This window comes from Cyrtonyx montezumae, unplaced genomic scaffold, assembly GCF_038088225.1.
Source record: "Cyrtonyx montezumae isolate F1298 unplaced genomic scaffold, pur_monq_1.0 scaffold_48, whole genome shotgun sequence".
Taxonomy (NCBI): Eukaryota; Metazoa; Chordata; class Aves; order Galliformes; family Odontophoridae; genus Cyrtonyx; species Cyrtonyx montezumae.
In genome coordinates this window covers 904707-927483 of record NW_027072054.1, presented here as the reverse complement: position 1 = coordinate 927483, position 22777 = coordinate 904707, and the positions used below count along the sequence as shown (strand labels likewise).

The window sequence follows — 22777 nt, the reverse complement described above, 5'->3', positions numbered from 1 at the left end:
TTAACAGTTCTGCAAAACACATCCTGGAGATGGCAACTTCTGATTGTGATATCGTCCTAGTTCTGCTGACTCTCTGCTGAAGGTCAGCACCATGAGTCATTCCAAGCCATGCACTCTTCCTCCAATTAGGGTCTGCCATCCCACAGCTTACTTGAACTTGCTTTCCTTTTCATCTGGAAGTGTCCTTGGTTCTCAGCCTTTCATTCTCATGCTGTTTATCCTTTTCCACAGCTTCTGCACTAAATACACTTTCTTTTATTCCCACAACGTTCATGTGGAGGTAGAGTTTGGGAAGAAGACAACTGTAAGGACACTTAAGAGAAAAATGATCTCACTTAGAGAGAACATTGTCAGTACAGACAGTAACCAGGAGCTGACAGAAGTTTGTGCCCATCATCTGTTGCTGAGATCCTAACAAAAAACCTATCTGCCTGCCCCACAAAGGGAGAGAAGCCAGCAGAACCCTGGCAAGGCTTTTGTGGTCTTGAGACCTACAGGGACTGCAGAAAGGGAAGAGGGAAGAGAGAGCAGAAGACAGGGAAATTGGGCTTCGGTCATGTTTTCAGAGAGCCCAGCTGCCCTTCTGTTAGAAGAGAGCACCGGACACAGCCTTTCAGGCATCTATGGCCAGGATCTCAATCATCAGTCCAGCATCATCTTCTGGATTTTTAGGGGACCTGGGCTGGGCTCCACTCAGTAGCTTTAGCACAAGTTTGGAAACATCTGCTGCAGTAGCATCAGGCAATGCAGGAGAGATCACAGCACACAGAGGTGGTGGGGACTCCATGACTGCTGAGGATGCTGCCAAAGGCAGCAGAGGTGGAGGATCCCACAACAGTGCTCTGCAGAAAGGAGCTGTGGATGGGGTCAGACAGGACCACTATAACAGGTGGATTCACAGCAATGACTGGAGTTCTGGCAGTGCATCTTTGCAGCTTTTGAGCAGCAGTGTCAGACCACAAGGCTGGCATGGCAAGCATTGGGCATGGCAGAGACTGGTCATAGCAGGACATGGATGAGGGATGAAGTTGTAAATGGGAGAGACTGCAGGGAGGAAACAGAACACAGGGATGTGTAAGTAGAAGTTCATCACCTTCCCATGAGCACACCAGTGTACCATCTTGGCTGTCTGGATTCACCAGCCAACTGCAGAAAGTGACAAATTGCTGTCTTTGCTTCATCCAGAGATGATCTGAAAAGAGAAGCCAGACAAAAGAAGGCTGCTGTCTCTGTATTAGTTGAAAATCCGACTCCACCAAGCCCCACATAGACTGTGTCAGTCCTCCTCCTTTCCTCCTCATCCTGTAAGAAGCAGCACCAGAACCCAGCACACAAGTTATTGGCATAATCAGAAAAGGATGTGGGAGAAGGGCTTCAGGCTCACACGATTCCCAAGTAAAAATGAAAGAGACACAAAGATTAGACGGCCAAGGAATCAGGCTGCCTTTCATGGTGACCCTGTGCTTCCCCAGGACCAGACACAGCCTTCATGAATGTGACATTTTTCTAAGGTGCTTGTGATGAATAGAAAGCAGACGATGACATGGGCTGTGTGGCTGATTCCTTTAATGCTTCTTTTTCATTTCCTATCTTTTTTAGAAGGACAGAAAGGTGACCAAATTGATTCTCTTGGGCTTAAACAGAGTGCCCCAGCTGGCACATGTTCCTGTTTGTCGTTATCTTTCCCAAGTGTCTCCTAATCTTGATGGGAATGGCCTCACCTTTGTCACTGTGGGAAGTGAAAGGCACCTGAGGATGCCAATCTGCATCTTCCTCAACAACTTCATCTTCATGGAGATCTGCTATACAGTTGTTCCAAAAACTCTGGAGAATTTTTATGTCATCAGGAGAAACATTTGTGTTTCCTGGTGAAAGGTACAGTCATCTGAGTATTACTGAATACCTAATCTTCTCACTGTTGCCCTCTGATTGGCATACACAATATTTTGCATTGCAGCAGGAATATCATTGTCCATTTCTACAGTGATGCTGAGCCTGGCCTCTGGGACACTGTCCCAATCTGGCCCTGCCATCGTCCCCCAAATGCAACCTAAGACCTCCCAGCAGCAGCTCTTCCACACTGCTTTGGTTTGGATTAAGAGCAGGAGATCGGAATGGATTTGCACACACCCTGAGGGAGAGTGGGGATCTCCAGTATCAATTTACATCATCCTTGTGGAGGAAAAACATGATCTTGCTATGCTTTGAAAATCTTTCCCTTAAAAAACATGCCTAGACAAAATGGTTTGGCATTTGCCAGCCTTCTTCCACGGAATGTACTGTGGCCGTAAGCAACACCACGCACACATTCTCTTCAGACTCCCTCAGCCACTTCCCTTCAGACTCCTTTGGCCCTGCTGCCTCGATGCTCTGGCCCAGAAGAGATGGAGCAAGGACATACCATGGGCTTCTGTCTACAGCTGTCGTACATATGGGGTCAGGAAATTACACCATGCACCCTTAAGACTCCAGGCTAACCGGAACACACAGTTCTTCATCCACTCTTCGTAAAGTGTGCTCCATCATACCACGAAATGTTCAAGCAGCCCAATGAAGTATGGAAATTCAGCCAATCATACTGGAATTGGGAAGGAGAGATCTCGTCAGAGAAGATTCCCTGTGAAACTGCTGTCCTGCTGTTGTGAACTGCTGTCCTGGTGCTCAGACTATTCTGTTCCCCTCATTGTCAATATCTCCAGTGACCTTGGGTCCTCCCTGGCCACATGTCTGGCTCTTCCACTCTGGGGTTCTGCTTTGTTTTGTGACTGTATTTCTGGCACTCACTAGGGGAAGAAGGAGACTGGTGTTTCTGACTGAAGTCATTACATCTTGTCTTATTGCTAATTACCTGGGAAAAGAGGCCAACATTTTTATATTTCAACATTCTATGACCACTTTTCTGGAAAGTGCAGAAAGAGGTATAGTCACTCTAGAACCTCCTGTTCTTCAGAATCATCTCAGTGCACTCAGCTGTTTGTCATAAGACTTCACAGCCTCATCGCCCTTCTGAGGACATGCTCCACGACTTGAAGGACTTCCTCGTAATGAGGGGCCAAAAATTAATACAGTGCTCAAGGTGGAGCCTTGCCTTAGCCGAGTACAGGGGCATGATCACATCTATTGTTCCACTGCTTATGCTATTTCTGATACAAGCCAGGATGCTTCTGGCCTTCTTAGCAGCCTGAGCACACTGCTGGTTCATGTTCAGTTGGCTGTCAATCAACACAACCAGATCCTTTTCCTCTGTGCACTTTTCCAGCAGCTCCACCCCAAACCAGTAGCCATGCATGAGTTGTTGTAACCAAAGAGCTGGGTTTGGCACATGGTATTGTTAAAGATCACACAGTTAGCTCCAGCACAGTGTTTGAGGCTGTCCGGGTCCCACAGTAGTAAATTCAGGAAGATTAACTTTTTTAAACCACTAGGTGTCTTTCACAAATTTACTGAAGGTGCACTCAATTCCTTCACCATCATCAACAAATTTAATCGTTTGATCACATATAAGCATTCGGAAAAAGAAAAAGAAAAGAAAAAAAAAAAAAAAAGCATGGGCGGTCAGAATAAAGGATGCAGGAAATGTTTATTGAGCCTGAGGAAGGAAATGAAGTCGCTCCAAGTGGATACTCTGAGTGCAGCCAGCAGCAAGGGCTGCTGTATAATCTGTTCCTCTTTGCATTGCCACTGAGCCCTACCACCCAGGCCAGTGTTGTAGAGGGTCAAGCAGGTCACTCAGCGCTCATTTGGGCAGGTACTAACAGTGATCTCTAAAGGGAAAAGACAACAATGATATGAGATAGGAAGAGTGAGTAAAAATGTTGGTCAGTAGACTTCCTCGGTGCTGACAGAGGTGCCATAATGGGATCTGTCTTGCTGGGGAAAATCAGCATCACAACATTAGTAGCTCTGACAAGTGCCATCCTCAGTGTTCCTAGGTGTCTTTGTCTGGGTGAGTGTCCTGCATCTTTAGCAGGGGTTGCACCTTCTGCCACAGTAGCGGTTGGAAATGCAGGAGAGGTCAAGGCCCCCAGAGGTAATGGGCACTCCCTCAGAGCTGAGGATGCTGCCAACAGCAGCGGAGGTGGAGGATCCCACGGCGGTGTTCTGCGGGAAGGAGCTGAGGATGGGTCCGGGCAGGGTCACCACCACGGGAGAGGGCTGGATAACGATGGTGGAGTTCTGGCACTGCCTGACACAGGGCTCATTGCAGCTGCTGGCCAGAGGGGTGGGGCCACAGGGCCGGCATGGCACGCACTGGTCACAGCAGGACATGTCTCGAGGATGCAGTTCACCTAGCAGAGGAGGAGGAAGAGCAAACAAGGAATAAAACTATGTTGACTTATGTGAAGCAGCCCATCACCACACTATGATGGAATCAGTGCTCATGCAGTGCTGGGAGCTGAAGACCATTCACAAATGTACAAGGGATTCTTGCTTCCCTTTTGGTAGAGCCGAGTAACACCACTGATACCTACCCAGTTACTGCCTAGACGCTAGCCTGCAAGCCACCTCCTTACAGGCCCGGCCTTCATCCATGAGAAACATTCTCCCCACTTCTCTCTCTCATGAAAAGTAGAGCCAGGCATGGAAAACAGCTAAAAGCAGCTGAGAGTTCCACTGAGCTCAGAACTCTGTTAGGAGAATGAAGAGCACAAGAAGGGGCTTCACACTCACCTTGATCCCAAGAAGAAGGAGGCAAGAGAAGCGAATGAGAAGGCAAGGAGCTGGCTTGGCTTTTATAATGGACTCCAGCTGCCCCACTTCCAGAGGCATCTCTTGCAGTAGTGATTATTTTCTGACAAGATCCTCTTGAATGCAAAACATCCCAGCTAATGATATGGTCTCTGTGTTGGTTTCCTGTGCTGCTACTTTTCACATCCTGATTTATTTCATTCCCATTCCTCCCAAAAGTCATCTTTGGAGTGGCAGAAAGAAAGGCCCATGCGTTTCCAGGCAGTATGCATCAGCGTGGGCAGAACACTCACCTCACGTGCTGGAAGAATCCAGCAAAGTGAAAAGATATCAGCCTCCTTAGTAGGATATCGGCATGAAACAGCTAGAGCCTGCGTGCTAGATTTATGCAAGTGCCTGTGGGTATAGATGTTTGCATGATTCTGCACGTATTCATGAGTAGGTGAGTGTTCATGTGACTTGTGTGTCCCACAGAACAACACGTTTTCTGGTCACATCAGGGCCGCTCTCTACTGCTCTGTCCATGGACTCCAGAGACAAGCCGTGTCCAGAAGAAGCCTGAGCATAGCTGAACAACCTCAGATCAAACCTGGCAGAGATGCTTCCCAGCGCAGGCACAGAAATGAAAACGTTGGTATCTTCAGTCTCTTTTTCTTTTCAAAGCCTAAAACTGTCACCCTTTAATACTGCCGATCTCGCGCTTCAAGGACGGCCGCCTCACACTAGTTATGATCCTGAGATTAATTCCCCATAGTAATACTGAGCATGTTTTAGAAGGGTGATGTTCACCCCTCCCTGTCTCTCCAGGCCAGGAAAGAACAGCTCTCCTCAAGACTAAGTAGTTCCAAAGGGTGGGGTTAGCTTAATGTACACAGAGAAAGGTTGAGAAGTCCTGCCCACCTTATGTGAACCCACTGCTCAGTAAACATGCCTCCAATGCAGTCTCGTTGCTGTATAGGGCAGGACATGTGTCCCCCCTACTGAAACCAGCGGCACACCTTCTCATAGGCCTGGTGCAGATTCATGCCAGGAATGAAAGCTTGGGCAGAAGCAACAACAAACCAGAGCAGCATGGGTCCTTCTCTTGTCGTGCCATTGGAAGGAGGAAAGCCTCTGTGCCAAACTGGTAAAGCGTCCTTTGGTCATCATCCACCAGCACCTCTGTGTCCCTCACTGGAATTTGAGTCAGGGTACCCAGGAAATGCATCCAGATTTTAAGGGACATCTGGTTCATTGCCAGACACCCCAAAGCCTGCTGTGACAATGTCAGAAGGAGGCTGTTCTTCCACAAGGGTCACTGGGAAGTGTGTGAAATTCAAGAGTATGTTCCATCACGCACACATTTGTCTCTCTGGGCTCAGGTCCACTTTAGAGACCTGACAACCCCCTTCCACTGAGTGACTGTGGAGAGGTTGTTCCCACTTTGTAGGGGGAGACCTCAGGTACTCCTGACCTTCATGGCACCACCCAAAAGCAGGGGGTTCCCACCTTACACGTAAATTGAATTCACAGCATTCATTTTCTAGCATTCCATAATACACTCCAAACATAGAAGCTATATTCATTAAGGAATTAATAGTAGCAGTACATAGAAGTAGTATAAAGGCACTTCGAGTTAAAGAGTTAATGCTGCAGCTCTCTGGATTGTTGATAGTTGTGGATTTGCAACTATTTTTGTGGACATTTCTGAAATCCAAGGAAGACAATTTCTAAGTCCAGATAGCTGAGGAACTGATTAAGGGAGGCTGTCTATTGAAATTCTTCCTCACAAAAAAGGAGGATTATTGTATGGATAAAGGGATAGCCTTGGCTGCAGTGACCATGAGTCTGTGCAGCTTAAGACCCTGAGAGGACTTACCAAGGGCAGAACTGCAATTGTAGACTTCAAAATGTAAATCTTATGTTCTTCAGGAAGCCAGGTGTCAGAAGATGGAAAGTGCCCTGGAGGGGAAACAGTGCAGGAGATCTTGCTCATCTTTGAAGACAGCCTCCTCAAAGCACAAGACAAGCCCACTCCGGTGTGCAAGCAAAGGAGCTGGTATACCCAGTGGACCACGAAATGTGTAAAACGTTGAGAAGTAAATATCAAACACAATTAATGCTTATTTTTCCTCTGTTTTCATGTTGAGTCTTTGAGTAAGACCAACACGTTGTCTCAGCTTATTCACCGAATTCACGGCAATGAAGCAGCACTTGCTATGAAGAAAGGAAACAGTATGAGGCACATAACACAGTTGGACTTGCTTGTACCCTTGAGATGAGGTGAGATGCATCCAGGGGCATTTGGTTGAGAGATGTGATTGTGGTGCCGCTCTCTGTCAGCATTCAGGGGTCAAGACAGATGAGGAACAGTGCACACAGCAACGATAGAACAACATACAACAAACGTATCTTTAGAAGGCAGGACTCGGGAACTACTGAAATGATGCAACCCGTTCACTCCTTCTTCAACGATGTGTTTTGCAGCAGATTCCTTTAGATGCCATTCCTACACATCCGAAAGACAGCGATTCGCCTAGAACAGCTCAGACAAGCCCCCGAGAAACGGCGAAGGGCGCACCCCCGGGGCGGAGCTGAAGGCGACGGCAGATTCGGGGTGAAGCAGAGCCGGGGCTGGCAGGAGCAGCAGAGCGACGGGATGCGGCGGTGCGGGGCCGCGGGGCTGGCTGCGGTGCTCCTGGGTGCGCAGGGCTGACGCCGGCGGAATGGAATTTTCTCTTTTTTACAATTATTCTGAAATGGAATTTTCTGATTTTACTGCTTCTTTTCTTCTCGGCAGTGGCTGTGAGCAGAGCCCAGGTGCAGCAGGAGCCGTCGGCACAGACCAGCGAGGGCACCGGCATCAACATCACCTGCTCACACCCAAACATACAGCCCAACGACTACATCCACTGGTACCGTCAGTTCCCGGGCCGAGGCCCCGCATTCCTTGTCAGTGCCTTTAAGGGCTCCAAGGAGATGCCAGACCCGCCGGGGCGGCTGTCGGTGTCGGCAGACCGCCGCTCCAGCGCCCTGTGGCTCTCCTGGCCACGGCTCGGGGACGCGGCGGTGTATTACTGCGCGTTGGTAGCACGGGGTGAGGAGCAGGGGCTGTGGCCGGGCACGAACCGCGGCGGGCGGAGGTAGAACGGGGGCACAGTGCTGTCCGGGCCCGCAGGGGGCGCTGCCTCCAAGGGCCGCCAAACTCCGTCCTGATCGGGGTGCACCTCCCTGAGATCTCGAGAGAAATGAGCACGGTATCCGCGGCAGCGATTAATTGAGACCAATACGAATCAAACACACCTATGTATGAGGTGGGCAGAATGGCCCAACTGATAGCATGAGCATTGTTTCGCAGCAGTGGGGCATCCTCACAATTCTTTTCTGTTTTCTCACCTACTTGCCTTCTGCATCACTGATGAAAACAGTTGGTGCACCGTTTCTATGAGCCTGCAAGGTGTTTTGCTGCCGTGGCTCCCAGATACTGCTAGTTGGACATGTGAGCACAGCAGTGTTTGTGTTTTCTCTTTGAATGTTCAGAGAGGATTGATGTGGACAGACACGCAACAGGATGAGGGCTGATAGCCAATTGATGTGCTGCACTGAGAGGTATCTTTTTCATCCACAATGGACAGTCCCAGGAGAGGAGCCACTGCAGTGTAGCACAACCTCCCATTCTTCTGCGAATTAAGAAGGGACTCATGAAACACCCAACTTACACCCACCTAGAGCAAAGCTATTCTCCACGGTAAGCTGTGGAGTTGATACATGGAAAAAGTAACAACAAAAGCTCTAATGAGATGCAGAAATCTTTAATGAATATTTACAGAGGAAAACCAGGTCACACTGAGTAGAGGAACCGCAGTACAGGATTTGCCAGACCTCATGTTTGAGTTCATGCGTTGAGTGCCTGCCTTTCTGGCAAAGGATGTGGTTGGTTCTGAGGAGCCTCACAGACCACAGGAACACAGGGGAGTTGGGGGGTATGGAACAGAATTAAAAGTGAAGAAAAAGATATGTAAGTGAGTAGAGCAATAGAAGCAGAGACATGAGTCAGGTTGTCAGAAAGCCCTGTCTTGCCGTTTCCATTAAGCATATCCTGGATTAGCTGAGCACAGTCAGGAATTCTGAAAGCAGTGGCTGGTAGATTCCCTCTTGTTCCAGTGCCACGTTCCCAGTTTTTCAAAGAATTTCTCCAGGAGTATGGCCAGTGGCACTAGTACGTTGGGCAACTTCTGCCACAGTAGCGGCTGCTGAAACCAGACAAGTCAAAACCCCCCGAGGTGATGGGCACTCCCTCAGAGCTGAGGATGCTGCCAACAGCAGCGGAGGTGGAGGATCCCACAACAGTGTTCTGCGGGAAAGAGCTGAGGATGGGACCGGGCAAGGTCACCACCACGGGAGAGGGCTCAATGACGACGTTGGAGTTCTGACACTGTCTGACACAGGGCTCATTGCAGCTGCTGGCCAGTGGGGTTGGGCCGCAGGGCCGGCATGGCACGCACTGGGTGTAGCAGGACATGTCTTGGGAATGGGTTTATACCTGAGAGAGAGGGATAGAAGAAAGTAGAGTATGATGGTATGTGAGGGGCAGTCTGAATAGCCTCTCACAGACATAGCAAGACAACTGCTAAGGCTGGAGAAGATGGGTGAGAAAGGTCACACTCCTTTATTATGCCAGGGCTCTACAGAGAGCTGTGTCCCAAGTACTCTCTATGCAGACTTATGAGGATATATTCAGCACAGCTTGAGTAGCTTCTCACAAAGGTGCTGAGACAACTGCTAAGGCTGGAGGAGAAGGCTGAGAAAGAAGGTCAAAACCCTTCATTCACTATGTCAGTGCTACAAAGAGCAATGTAGCCCAGGCAGACTCACTTTGACTGCATCAATTAAAAGCCATATGAGCTGAGTCGCAAGCACTCTCTACGCAGACTTTATCCCCTCCGTTGAATCCCATGGCATGGAACTCCACTACCTGAATAGATTCCTATTGAGGCAAAGTCTCATTTAGCAAAAGGAGGAGGGAAGGCTTCACACTCACCTGGTTCCCAGCGAGAGGTAAGCAAGAGTAATGGATGGGAGAGGTGGGAATTTGGCTGCCTTTTATACTAGTCCTTCATTGCTTCAGCTATAGAGGCACAACTGACGCAGGCAATAATTTTCTGAGAAGCTAATCTTGAATGCAAGCTATCCCTTCTCATTATATGGGCAGTGATTTGGTTTCCTGCAGTGCTACCTTTTCATTTCCAGATTCATGCCATGCCCATCCTCTAATGAAGGATTCTGTAAAGTGTTGCTATGAATGGTACAGACATTTGTAGAGCTGAATTGGATTGGTGTGGCAGATGACTCAACTCAGGTATGCTCAGGTTCAGAGTATGCAAGTCATGTCAGTGGGGTTCAGTGCAGTGGGGCTGTTTGAAGTTCCATCCTCAGGATAAGCTCCTTCAAATATCAGCTGGATACTCAAGGCTTCCTGTAAACGAGGATATACTTCGACCTATTCTGCCTCCTCAAATCACTCTGATGACTAAACGTTTTGGCTCTCCCCTTTGTGTGGGTTTCCTATTGGGATATAGCTTCGTCCCAAGGATGAAGCAAACGTGTTAATGTTCCAAACACTTGATAGAAGATTATAAAGGAGGCAGTAGATAGGGAACAACTGGAGGAGGCCACGTTGCATATGTGAGACAACACTTCTCCAGACTGATTTCCTTATCTTGTGATAGTAAACCAAGCTTTTGAGCAACAGCAGGTACATTTAATGGAGGAGGGAGAGATCTCACAAACTCCACCTGCATGCCATGGAAGGCTTACTGGTGTTCATTTCAGCAGTGAGAGAGTGAGATCCCCTAAACCCCTGGAACCCACCAACAAAATTCCAGGCCATCGCTTTTTCCAGGCAAGATTCAGCCATTAGGACGTCTTCCAAACAATCACCAATCACCTCTCTATTCTCCATTTGCTTTTGTGTAGGTTTCAGGACAATCTACTTGTGATCTTGCAAGCTACAGAGCACAGAGTGACTGTTTTCCTTTTTGTTTTTGAGGTTGGACAGGAGTTCCTTATTCAGTCATGCAGGACTTCTGTCTTTTCTGCATGGCTTCCTATTTGCTGGGGTGTGCTCTTGAGCTCAGAAGAGGTGATTCCTAAATAGAAAATGGCTTTCTTGTGTCCCAGCTTGTTTCAGAGCTTTGTTCCGTGGTACTCCGCTAAGCAGAGCCTTGAAGAGGTGAAAGCGTAACCTCCTGAATTGCAGGAGATTTGTGAATTTTCTTGTTGCCCTACTCAATCTCCCGTGAGTGAAGACAGGGAACATTTCCATTTTTAAGTGTTCCCTCATAAGAGACGTATTCCATGCCTTTTATCATCTTTGTAGCCCTCTGCTGGACTCTTTCAAGGAGATCTCTGTGCTTTTTGTACCAGGGAGGCCAGAACCGGACACAGTACTCCAGGCAAGGCCTTGCAAGGACAGAGTAGAGGGGAAGGATCACTTCCCTTGACATGCTGGCCACGCATCTTGTAATACACCCCAGGATGCCATTGGCCTTCTTGGCCACCAGGGCACACTGCTGGCTCACAGCCAACCTGTTAACGTCCAAGGATACCCAGGTCCCTCTCCTCAGGGCTCCTCTCCAGCAGGTCATTCTCAAAAGTGTACCAGTGCATGAAGTTATTTCTCCCTAGCTGCAAGACTATTCACTTGCTCTTCTTAAATCTCATCTGGTTCCTTTCTGCCCAATTCTCCAGCCTGTCCGGGTCTCTCTGAATGGCAGCACAGACTTCTGGCATGTCAATCATTCCTCCCAGCTTTGTATCATCAGCAAACTAGCTGAGGGGAGACTCTTTCCCTTCATCAAGGCCATTTATGAAGATATTGAATAGGACCGGACCCAGAACAACCCCACATTTAGCAGGAGACACAGATTTTCAATAGCTTTCTAATTACTGCTGACATACTGGAAAAGGCCTTTCTTGTTATCCTCTATCTATTTTATTATCCTCTGTCACCATGTCCAGGTGGAGGCCAGTGGCAAGTGGCATCCCCTTAAGTTTCTGTCTTGGCACCAGTGCCCTTGAACATATTTGCCCAGGACAGAGTTGTTGGGATTGAGTGCACCCTCAGCAAGTTTGCAAATGAAACCACTCTCAGTGGTGAAGTTGATATGATAGAAGAAAGGGGTGGCATCCAAAGGGTCCTGATCAACCTTGAAAGATGGGCTCATATGAACGTGAATGAGATTCAACTAGGCCAAGTGCAAGGTGTTGCTCTTGTGTTGGGGAAACCCCAGGTATGCATACAGTCTGAGAGAAGAACTCCTTGAGAGCAGCCCTGCCAAGAAGGACTTAGGGATCCTTGTAAGTGAAAAAGTTAACAGGAATCAGTGGTGTGCACTTGCAGCTCAGAAGACCAAGGTTATCCTGGGCAGCATCAAAAGAGACGTGCCCAGCAGGGTGAGGGAGGTAATTGTTGTCCCCATTTAGAGTACTGAATCCCAGTCTGTGGCTCTCAACACAAGAAAGATGTCAAGCTCTAGCAGCATACAAAGGAGAGCCACCAGGATGACCAGAAGACTGGAGCACCTCTCCTGTGAAGACACAGGAGGGGATGCCACAGTAGCCCCACGAGATGATGGACAGTCCCTGACAGCTGAGGATGCTGCCAACAGAAGTGAAGATGGAGTATCTCACAGAGGTGTTCTGTGGAAAGGAGCCAAGGATGGGTTTGGGTAGGGTTACCACCATGGGAAGGATGGCTGGATGGCAGCGGTGGGGTTCTGGCACTGCCTGATGCTGTGATCATTGGAGCTGCTGGCTAGAGGGGTTGGCCACAGGACTGGCATGGCTGGCTCTGGTCTCAACTGGATATGGTTTGATGTCAGAGGTGCACTTAGGAGAATGGGTCAGTGTCGTCGGATGTAGCAGCCAGAGACATGACATGCACCAATATGTTTAACTACAAATGCTCTGTTTATTACCCAGACAGCCTCATTTTTATAGCACTTAAGACAGGGGCCTATAGAAAATGGCACACAATCTGCACATTGGCAGAAAACCTCAAGAAAAAACAACTCTAAAATCACTCCCAGCGGTTAAGAGTTCTGCAAACCACATCCCAGAGGAGGTTACTTTGGATTGCAGTATCGTCCTAGTTCTGCAAAGTCTCTGCTGAAGGTCAGCTCCATGAGTCCGTTCTGAGCCATGAACTCTTCCTCCAATTAGGGTCTCCCATCCCACAGCTCACTTGAGCTTGTATTCCTTCTCTTGTGGAAGTGTGCTTGGTTCCCAGCCTTTCATTCTCATGCTGTTTATCCTTTTCCACAGCTTCTGCTCTAAATATACTTTCTTGTATTCCCTCAGGTCAGGAGGAAGCATAAAATGAGGATGCCTGGGAAGCAGCCCTTCGCCACAACCCGAAGAAACCAAGGAACATGTAGTGCAGGGTTTTGGAATCCTTACAGGGTTGGTCAATGGCTTTATGATCAAGCCAAGCCAGGACCCAGAGAGAGCCATCACATCCTATCTAGCTACTGCTTAAGCCCTAGCTTGGTACAGGCCCAGCCTCCCTCTGTGCCACCTCTTCTCCCCATTTTCTTCTTCCATGACAAGCAGCTCCAAGATTGGACATAGAACTGAACTCATAGCAAATCAGAGGTCCACTGTGCTGAGATCTCTTTACAGAGAATGAGGGGTACAAGCAGGGAGTTCATGCTTGCCTGGTTCTATAAAAGAAGGTCGCAAGAGTAATGAATGAGAGAGCAAGAGCTGAACTGCCTTTAACAATGGACCTAACCTCACCCATATCCAGAGGCATTCCTTGTAGCAGAGATCACTTTCTGACAAGCTCCTCTTGAATGCAAGACATCCCATGCAAGACATGATATGGGCTATACACTAACTGTGGCTCTCCCCACAGGATATGCCTTCCAACCCCGGTACCAGCTCTGCTGCCCTCTTCTGGCCACTTCTTCACCTTCAAACGATTTATTCGTTGCGGAGCACAGAAATGCAAAAATTATTCCAGGTGAGGATAAATCAAAGCTAAATATACTGTCAGAATAACCTCTTTTGACCAGTTGGCTATGGGGTGTTCAATGCATCCTAAACGTGTTGGACGTCTTGGATGCCAGGACACAACGTCAGCCCTCAGTGAGCCAGTTGCCAGACAGCACACCCAGATCCCTTCAGGATGTCTGCGCTTCTCAGGTGCTCAGCTGTTCTTTAAGGGTGCCCAGAGTCTAAGACTAAAACCTGAACAACACAAAGAAAGGAAGGCACGGCAGGTGGTGGTTATGGCAAACATTTCATAGAGAGAGGCAGTCAGGGTGGTTGAGGCTGGAAGATGGTGATATCCTTGAACAGGAAAGAGGCTCTTGCTTTAGTCACAGACGTAAACATTCAGAGGAGGTATAGCCTCCCTGCTCACTAGAGATCACAAACAAGATCCACTGGGGATGCTCATCAGAAATGCCTGAACTCAAACCTAATGACTATAGGATGGAGAAATGTTGTGTGAAGCTTGAAGGAGACACCACTCTTTGGTAGCAGTTTAACTGTTTGAGTCTAGGCTGTTAGTTTCCCTTGGCATGGACTGACACCTGCAATGCTGCAGAAGGACTCCAAATGCTTGTCTGCATATCATTGTGTTTTCCCGAGTGTAGTATTGGGTAACCCAAATAAATGAGAGAAGGGAAGTATGGCTGGACATCAGGAATTCTGGAGATTTCTGAAAACGAAAAGAGGCAGGGGAACTGTGAGCAACTCAAAGACACTGCTCCCTGCCAGTGGTTTATTGACAGTTCAAGCCGTTTCTCTGGCAAATTTGTGTGTGTGGGGGTACCCATGAATCTTCTCCCCAGGAAAGGGAGAAGGGGAAAGGGAAAGGGTAGGGAGATGAGCCTAAAAACAAAAGAGCAGCAATGATCTGAGGATGGAACTAACTTACTAAATAAGATATTGAAATGCAAGATAACACAATATGATATAAGAGAAATTGAGGCTAATAAATCAAATATGATGAGATGGAGTTTGTCCAAAAACCAAAGGCCTTACTCTAATGCTGAGGGTGAAACAGTTAGAGAACACCACACACACTGGGGGGACAAGCTGTGAAAGAAGAGGGAGGTCTCATGACTTGTGAAATGCTTTGTCTTTTCCTCTGAATGTAAAATGGTAAGAGAGCGTGAAAAGTCCTCTGGGATATGCAGTTCTCTTCTGATACAGGGATACCCATAACTAATGACAATACACGGAACAAGAGCATGAACTCCTTAAATTCCTGTGCACCACATGATGTTATGATATGGAATACTGATAGCAAAATTCATAAAACCATGGCACTGCCCATGCGCAGCCAGGAACAGTACAGATGAGCCAGAGTTAAAAACTAGCCAGGGAACAATAATGAAAAAGGTGTCCTTAAGTCCACTGTGGCAGCAAAAAGAAAGCTAAGGAGATTGTGTGTCCACGGGACCATGAGAAAAGGGCTGTAATGAGAAGTAAATGTCTAGTGTAATTAATACATTTTGTTCCTTTTCTTCTTTATCAGCCTTATAGTCAGAACTCCAACGTCTATGAGTAACTTTCACAAAACCCATGGAAATTATGTATTACAACCCATAAAGGAAGAAAACCTTGAGGAGAGCTTAATCCTGTCGGATATACTCGTGTTCTTGAGAAGGGTTTGGACACATCCAAGGGCATTTGGTTGGATGATGTCATTGAGATGCTTCAATTTGTTATCTCTCAGGGGCAAGACAAGACAGTTGAGGGATGGCCTTAGCAGCTAAGAAAGAAAAATATGCATCAAACACATTGTTAGCGTGAGAAAGAAAGGGGATTCAGGGAACTACAGACCAACGGTTCTCCATTCACTCCTTCCTCATGTGAACTCTTGTGTGTTTTGGAACACGTATTTTTACATGCCATTACAACACATCCGAAAGTGAGCGATGGACTTAAAATCTCTCTCGAGAGGGCCCCTCGCGAGTAGGGCGAGAAGGACCCGCGGGGCGGAGCTGGCGGCGGCGTCAGATTCGAGGAGGAGGTGGAGCGGGCGGAGCAGAGCCGGGGCTGGCGGGACAGCGCGGCGCGGGCGGCGGAGCGGCGGGATGCGGCGGTGTGGGGCCGCGGGACTGGCCGCGGTGCTCCTGGGTGCGTCGGGCTGCCACCAGCGGGGCCGGGACGGGGACTGCGGTGGCCGGGACCGGGTTCTCGTCCGTTTGTCCGGTTTCTTTGCGTCTGCTGTCCTCTCCCTTCTTCCCTTCTTCACTGAAATTGCTGTTGGAGTAATGGAATTTTCTGATTTTACTGCTTCTTTTCTTCTCGGCAGTGGCTGTGAGCAGAGCACGGGTGCAGCAGGAGCCGACGGCAGAGACCAGCGAGGGCACCGGCATCAACATCACCTGCTCACACCCCAACATAAAGTCCAACGAGTACATCCACTGGTACCGTCAGTTCCCGGGCCGAGGCCCCGTATTCCTTGTGAGCGCCGTTAAAGGCTCCAAGGAGGTGCCGGACCCGCCGGGGCGGCTGTCGGTGTCGGCAGACCGCCGCTCCAGCGCCCTGTGGCTCTCCTGGCCACGGCTCGGGGACGCGGCGGTGTATTACTGCGCCGTGAACCCACGGGAAGCGGAGCCGGGGCTGCGGCCGAGCACGAACCGCGGCGGGCGGAGGTAGAACGGGGGCACAGTGCTGTCCGGGCCCGCAGGGGGCGCTGCCTCCAAGGGCCGCCAAACTCCGTCCTGAGCGGGGTGCACCTCCCTGAGATCTCGAGAGAAATGAGCACGGTATCCGCGGCAGCGATTAATTGAGACCAATACGAATCAAACACACCTATGTATGAGGTGGGCAGAATGGCCCAACTGATAGCATGAGCATTGTTTCGCAGCAGTGGGGCATCCTCACAGTTCTGTTCTGTTTTCTCACCTACTTGCCTTCTGCATCACTGATGAAAACAGTTGGTGCACCGTTTCTATGAGCCTGCAAGGTGTTTTGCTGCCGTGGCTCCCAGATACTGCTAGTTGGACATGTGAGCACAGCAGTGTTTGTGTTTTCTCTTTGAATGTTCAGAGAGGATTGATGTGGACAGACACGCAACAGGATGAGGGCTGATAGCCAATTGATGTGCTGCACTGAGGTATCTTTTTCATCCACAATGGACAGTCCCAGGAGAGGAGCCACTGCAGTGTAGCACAACCTCCCATTCTTCTGTGAATTAAGAAGGGACTCATGAAACACCCAACTTACACCCACAAAGCGCAAAGCTATTCTCCACGGTAAGCTGTGGAGTTGATACATGGAAAAAGTAACAACAAAAGCTCTAATGAGATGCAGAAATCTTTAATGATTTTTTTTTTAATTTTTCCGTTACAGAAGAAAACCAGGTCACACTGAGTAGAGGCACCACAGTACAGGATTTGCCAGACCTCATGTTTGAGTTCATGCTTTGAGTGCCTGCCTTTCTGGCAGAGGATTTGGTTTGTTATGAGGAGCCTCACAGACCACAGTAACAAAGGGGAGGTGGGGAGTATGGAACAGAATTAAAAGTGAAGAAAAAGATATGTAAGTGAGTAGAGCAATAGAAGCAGAGACATGAGTCAGGTTGTCAGAAAGCCCTGTCTTGCCGTTTCCATTAAGCATATCCTGGATTAGCTGAGCACAGTCAGGAATTCTGAAAGCAGTGGCTGGTAGATTCCCTCTTGTTCCAGTGCCACGTTCCCAGTTTTTCAAAGAATTTCTCCAGGAGTATGGCCAGTGGCACTAGTACGTTGGGCACCTTCTGCCACAGTAGCGGCTGCCGAAACCGGACAAGTCAAACCCCCCCGAGGTGATGGGCACTCCCTCAGAGCTGAGGATGCTGCCAACAGCAGCGGAGGTGGAGGATCCCACAACAGTGTTCTGCGGGAAAGAGCTGAGGATGGGACCGGGCAAGGTCACCACCACGGGAGAGGGCTCAATGACGACGTTGGAGTTCTGACACTGTCTGACACAGGGCTCATTGCAGCTGCTGGCCAGTGGGGTTGGGCCGCAGGGCCGGCATGGCACGCACTGGGTGTAGCAGGACATGTCTTGGGAATGGGTTTATACCTGAGAGAGAGGGATAGAAGAAAGTAGAGTATGATGGTATGTGAGGGGCAGTCTGAATAGCCTCTCACAGACATAGCAAGACAACTGCTAAGGCTGGAGAAGATGGGTGAGAAAGGTCACACTCCTTTATTATGCCAGGGCTCTACAGAGAGCTGTGTCCCAAGTACTCTCTATGCAGACTTATGAGGATATATTCAGCACAGCTTGAGTAGCTTCTCACAAAGGTGCTGAGACAACTGCTAAGGCTGGAGGAGAAGGCTGAGAAAGAAGGTCAAAACCCTTCATTCACTATGTCAGTGCTACAAAGAGCAATGTAGCCCAGGCAGACTCACTTTGACTGCATCAATTAAAAGCCATATGAGCTGAGTCGCAAGCACTCTCTACGCAGACTTTATCCCCTCCGTTGAATCCCATGGCATGGAACTCCACTACCTGAATAGATTCCTATTGAGGCAAAGTCTCATTTAGCAAAAGGAGGAGGGAAGGCTTCACACTCACCTGGTTCCCAGCGAGAGGTAAGCAAGAGTAATGGATGGGAGAGGTGGGAATTTGGCTGCCTTTTATACTAGTCCTTCATTGCTTCAGCTATAGAGGCACAACTGACGCAGGCAATAATTTTCTGAGAAGCTAATCTTGAATGCAAGCTATCCCTTCTCATTATATGGGCAGTGATTTGGTTTCCTGCAGTGCTACCTTTTCATTTCCAGATTCACGCCATGCCCATCCTCTAATGAAGGATTCTGTAAAGTGTTGCTATGAATGGTACAGACATTTGTAGAGCTGAATTGGATTGGTGTGGCAGATGACTCAACTCAGGTATGCTCAGGTTCAGAGTATGCAAGTCATGTCAGTGGGGTTCAGTGCAGTGGGGCTGTTTGAAGTTCCATCCTCAGGATAAGCTCCTTCAAATATCAGCTGGATACTCAAGGCTTCCTGTAAACGAGGATATACTTCGACCTATTCTGCCTCCTCAAATCACTCTGATGACTAAACGTTTTGGCTCTCCCCTTTGTGTGGGTTTCCTATTGGGATATAGCTTCGTCCCAAGGATGAAGCAAACGTGTTAATGTTCCAAACACTTGATAGAAGATTATAAAGGAGGCAGTAGATAGGGAACAACTGGAGGAGGCCACGTTGCATATGTGAGACAACACTTCTCCAGACTGATTTCCTTATCTTGTGATAGTAAACCAAGCTTTTGAGCAACAGCAGGTACATTTAATGGAGGAGGGAGAGATCTCACAAACTCCACCTGCATGCCATGGAAGGCTTACTGGTGTTCATTTCAGCAGTGAGAGAGTGAGATCCCCTAAACCCCTGGAACCCACCAACAAAATTCCAGGCCATCGCTTTTTCCAGGCAAGATTCAGCCATTAGGACGTCTTCCAAACAATCACCAATCACCTCTCTATTCTCCATTTGCTTTTGTGTAGGTTTCAGGACAATCTACTTGTGATCTTGCAAGCTACAGAGCACAGAGTGACTGTTTTCCTTTTTGTTTTTGAGGTTGGACAGGAGTTCCTTATTCAGTCATGCAGGACTTCTGTCTTTTCTGCATGGCTTCCTATTTGCTGGGGTGTGCTCTTGAGCTCAGAAGAGGTGATTCCTAAATAGAAAATGGCTTTCTTGTGTCCCAGCTTGTTTCAGAGCTTTGTTCCGTGGTACTCCGCTAAGCAGAGCCTTGAAGAGGTGAAAGCGTAACCTCCTGAATTGCAGGAGATTTGTGAATTTTCTTGTTGCCCTACTCAATCTCCCGTGAGTGAAGACAGGGAACATTTCCATTTTTAAGTGTTCCCTCATAAGAGACGTGTTCCATGCCTTTTATCATCTTTGTAGCCCTCTGCTGGACTCTTTCAAGGAGATCTCTGTGCTTTTTGTACCAGGGAGGCCAGAACCGGACACAGTACTCCAGGCAAGGCCTTGCAAGGACAGAGTAGAGGGGAAGGATCACTTCCCTTGACATGCTGGCCACGCATCTTGTAATACACCCCAGGATGCCATTGGCCTTCTTGGCCACCAGGGCACACTGCTGGCTCACAGCCAACCTGTTAACGTCCAAGGATACCCAGGTCCCTCTCCTCAGGGCTCCTCTCCAGCAGGTCATTCTCAAAAGTGTACCAGTGCATGAAGTTATTTCTCCCTAGCTGCAAGACTATTCACTTGCTCTTCTTAAATCTCATCTGGTTCCTTTCTGCCCAATTCTCCAGCCTGTCCGGGTCTCTCTGAATGGCAGCACAGACTTCTGGCATGTCAATCATTCCTCCCAGCTTTGTATCATCAGCAAACTAGCTGAGGGGAGACTCTTTCCCTTCATCAAGGCCATTTATGAAGATATTGAATAGGACCGGACCCAGAACAACCCCACATTTAGCAGGAGACACAGATTTTCAATAGCTTTCTAATTACTGCTGACATACTGGAAAAGGCCTTTCTTGTTATCCTCTATCTATTTTATTATCCTCTGTCACCATGTCCAGGTGGAGGCCAGTGGCAAGTGGCATCCCCTTAAGTTTCTGTCTTGGCACCAGTGCCCTTGAACATATTTGCCCAGGACAGAGTTGTTGGGATTGAGTGCACCCTCAGCAAGTTTGCAAATGAAACCACTCTCAGTGGTGAAGTTGATATGATAGAAGAAAGGGGTGGCATCCAAAGGGTCCTGATCAACCTTGAAAGATGGGCTCATATGAACGTGAATGAGATTCAACTAGGCCAAGTGCAAGGTGTTGCTCTTGTGTTGGGGAAAGTGTAACCTCTTGAATTGCAGGAGATTTGTGAATTTTCTTGTTGCCCTACTCAATTCTTTAAGGATTTAAAATCTAATTTGAAAAATTGCATTGTCAGGCAAAATCTCCCGTGAGTGAAGACAGGGAACATTTCCATTTTTAAGTGTTCCCTCATAAGAGACGTGTTCCATGCCCTTTATCATCTTTGTAGCCCTCTGCTGGACTCTTTCAAGGAGATCTCTGTGCTTTTTGTACCAGGGAGGCCAGAACCGGACACAATACTCCAGGCGAAGCCTTGCAAGGACAGAGTAGAGGGAAAGGATCTCTGGACTATGAGAAAAAGGGAAAAGGACAAAAATTTCCATTCAGAGCACCTGCTGGGAAGATCTGTGTGCCTGACCAACACAGCCCATTCTGTCTTCTTCTCAAGTCTTGAATTCTCTATGTGAGATTGAAGGTTGTGGTTGTGTTGAAGTCAGAGTTTTTGTTTTGTCTTTGAATATTCAGAGAGGGTTGATGTGGGCAGACACACTTCAATACGAAGGCTGAACGCCACTTGCTGTGCTGCAGTCAGGGCTATCCATTTCATCTGCAATGAACAGTGCCCAGGAGAGGAGCCTCTGCAATGCAGCACAACCAGCCATTCTTCTGGGAATGGAGAAGGGCCTCATGAAACATCCCTCTTATACCTACCAAGAGCAAAGACATTCTCCCTGGGCAGCTGTGCAGTTGATACATGGAAAAAGTAACAACAAAAGCTCTAATGAGATGCAGAAATCTTTAATGAATTTTTACAGAGGAAAACCAGGTCACACTGAGTAGAGGCACCACAGTGCAGGATACGCCAGATCCCATGTTTGAGCTCATGCAAGGAAAGTGTCTGTCTTTCTTGCAAGGGATGTGGTTGGTTCTGAGGAGCCTCACAGCCCACCGTAACACGGGGAAGGTGGGGGGTGAGGGGCGTGGGGAACACAACTAGATGTGAAGGGAGATTTCAGTAGAGAAATAGAAGCAGAGACATGAGTCAGGTTGTCGGAAAGCCCTATCTTGCCGTTTCCATTAAGAATTTCCTAGATTAGCTGAGGACGGTCAGGAATTCTGAAAGCAGTGGATGAAAGATTCTTTCTTGGTCCAGTGCCATGTTCGTGGTTAAGGAAGAATTTAACCGGGACCATGGCCAGCGGCACTAGGAAGGCGGACACCCTCTGCCACAGTAACGGCTGTCGAAGCCAGACAAGTCAAAGGCCCCGGAGGCGATGGGCACTCCCTCAGAGCTGAGGATGCTGCCAACAGCAGCAGAGGTGGAGGATCCCACAACAGTGTTCTGCGGGAAAGAGCTGAGGATGGGACCGGGCAAGGTCACCACCACGGGAGAGGGCTCAATGACGACATTGGAGTTCTGACACTGTCTGACACAGGGCTCATTGCAGCTGCTGGCCAGTGGGGTTGGGCCGCAGGGCCGGCATGCCACGCACTGGGTGTAGCAGGACATGTCTTGAGAATGGGCTTATACCTGAGAGAGAGGGATTGAAGGAAGTATGGCATGAAGGTATGTGAGGGGCAGCTGGGATAGCCTCTCACAATGGAGCCATGATGACTGCTAAGGCTAGAGCAGAAGGGTGAGAAAGGAGGTCATATCCCTTTATTATGCCAGGACCCTACAAACTGCTGTCTGACCCAGAGAGACTCTCTCTGAGTGCAGAAATCTAAAGCCAAGAAACCTGTCTCCCAAGCACTCTCTGAGCAGTCATTATCTCCTCCATGGTCTCCCATAGCATCGAGATCCACTGTCTGATAAGATTTATATTGACACACCAGGAGGAGAGAGGGTTTTGCATTTCCCAATGAGGAGTTTCCCAATGAGGAGAAAGCAGGAGAAGTAGATGGGGAAGTTGGGACTTGAGCTGCCATTTATAATGGTCCTTCGTTGCTGCAGGTCCGGAGGCACCGTTGATGTAGGTAATAATTTTCTGGCAAGCTAGCCTTCAATGCAAGCTATCCCTTCTCATTATACAGCCTTGGTTTTGGTTTCCTGCAGTGCTACCTTTTCATTTGCAGTTTTATGACGTGCGCATTCTCTAATGAAGGATTCTTTGAAGTGCTGTGATTTTAGGCTCAAAGATTTATAGGGCAGAATTGCACTGATGAGGCAGATGACTCATCTGTAGTGGTGATCAGGTCTGGAGGAGGCAAGTGGAGTCAGCCTGGTTTGGTGCATGCATACTGTCATGATTTTATGACTTTGGTTATCAGTACTACACATTATAACATCATGTAGTGCATGGGAAATTAAAGAA

The 22777-nt window shown here is 48.4% G+C and overlaps 2 protein-coding genes and 1 gene segment (V, D, J or C); 1 reads left to right on the top strand and 2 right to left on the bottom strand.

The window, feature by feature from the left end:
* Positions 1–3963: 3963 nt before the first annotated feature.
* On the bottom strand, positions 3964–4269 carry LOC136055802 (feather keratin Cos1-1/Cos1-3/Cos2-1-like). The gene has a single exon (XM_065747678.1). It carries the CDS (start codon positions 4267–4269, stop codon positions 3964–3966), a length of 306 nt encoding a protein of 101 aa, XP_065603750.1.
* Positions 4270–15779: 11510 nt separating this feature from the next.
* On the top strand, positions 15780–18655 carry LOC136055801 (T cell receptor alpha variable 4-like). The segment is given in 3 exon segments: positions 15780–15822; positions 16001–16284; positions 18560–18655. Coding segments are annotated over 3 exon segments (423 nt in total).
* Positions 18656–21666: 3011 nt separating this feature from the next.
* Positions 21667–21972, bottom strand: LOC136055800 (feather keratin Cos1-1/Cos1-3/Cos2-1-like). Its single transcript, XM_065747677.1, has one exon. It carries the CDS (start codon positions 21970–21972, stop codon positions 21667–21669), a length of 306 nt encoding a protein of 101 aa, XP_065603749.1.
* Between the last annotated feature and the right edge of the window lie 805 nt (positions 21973–22777).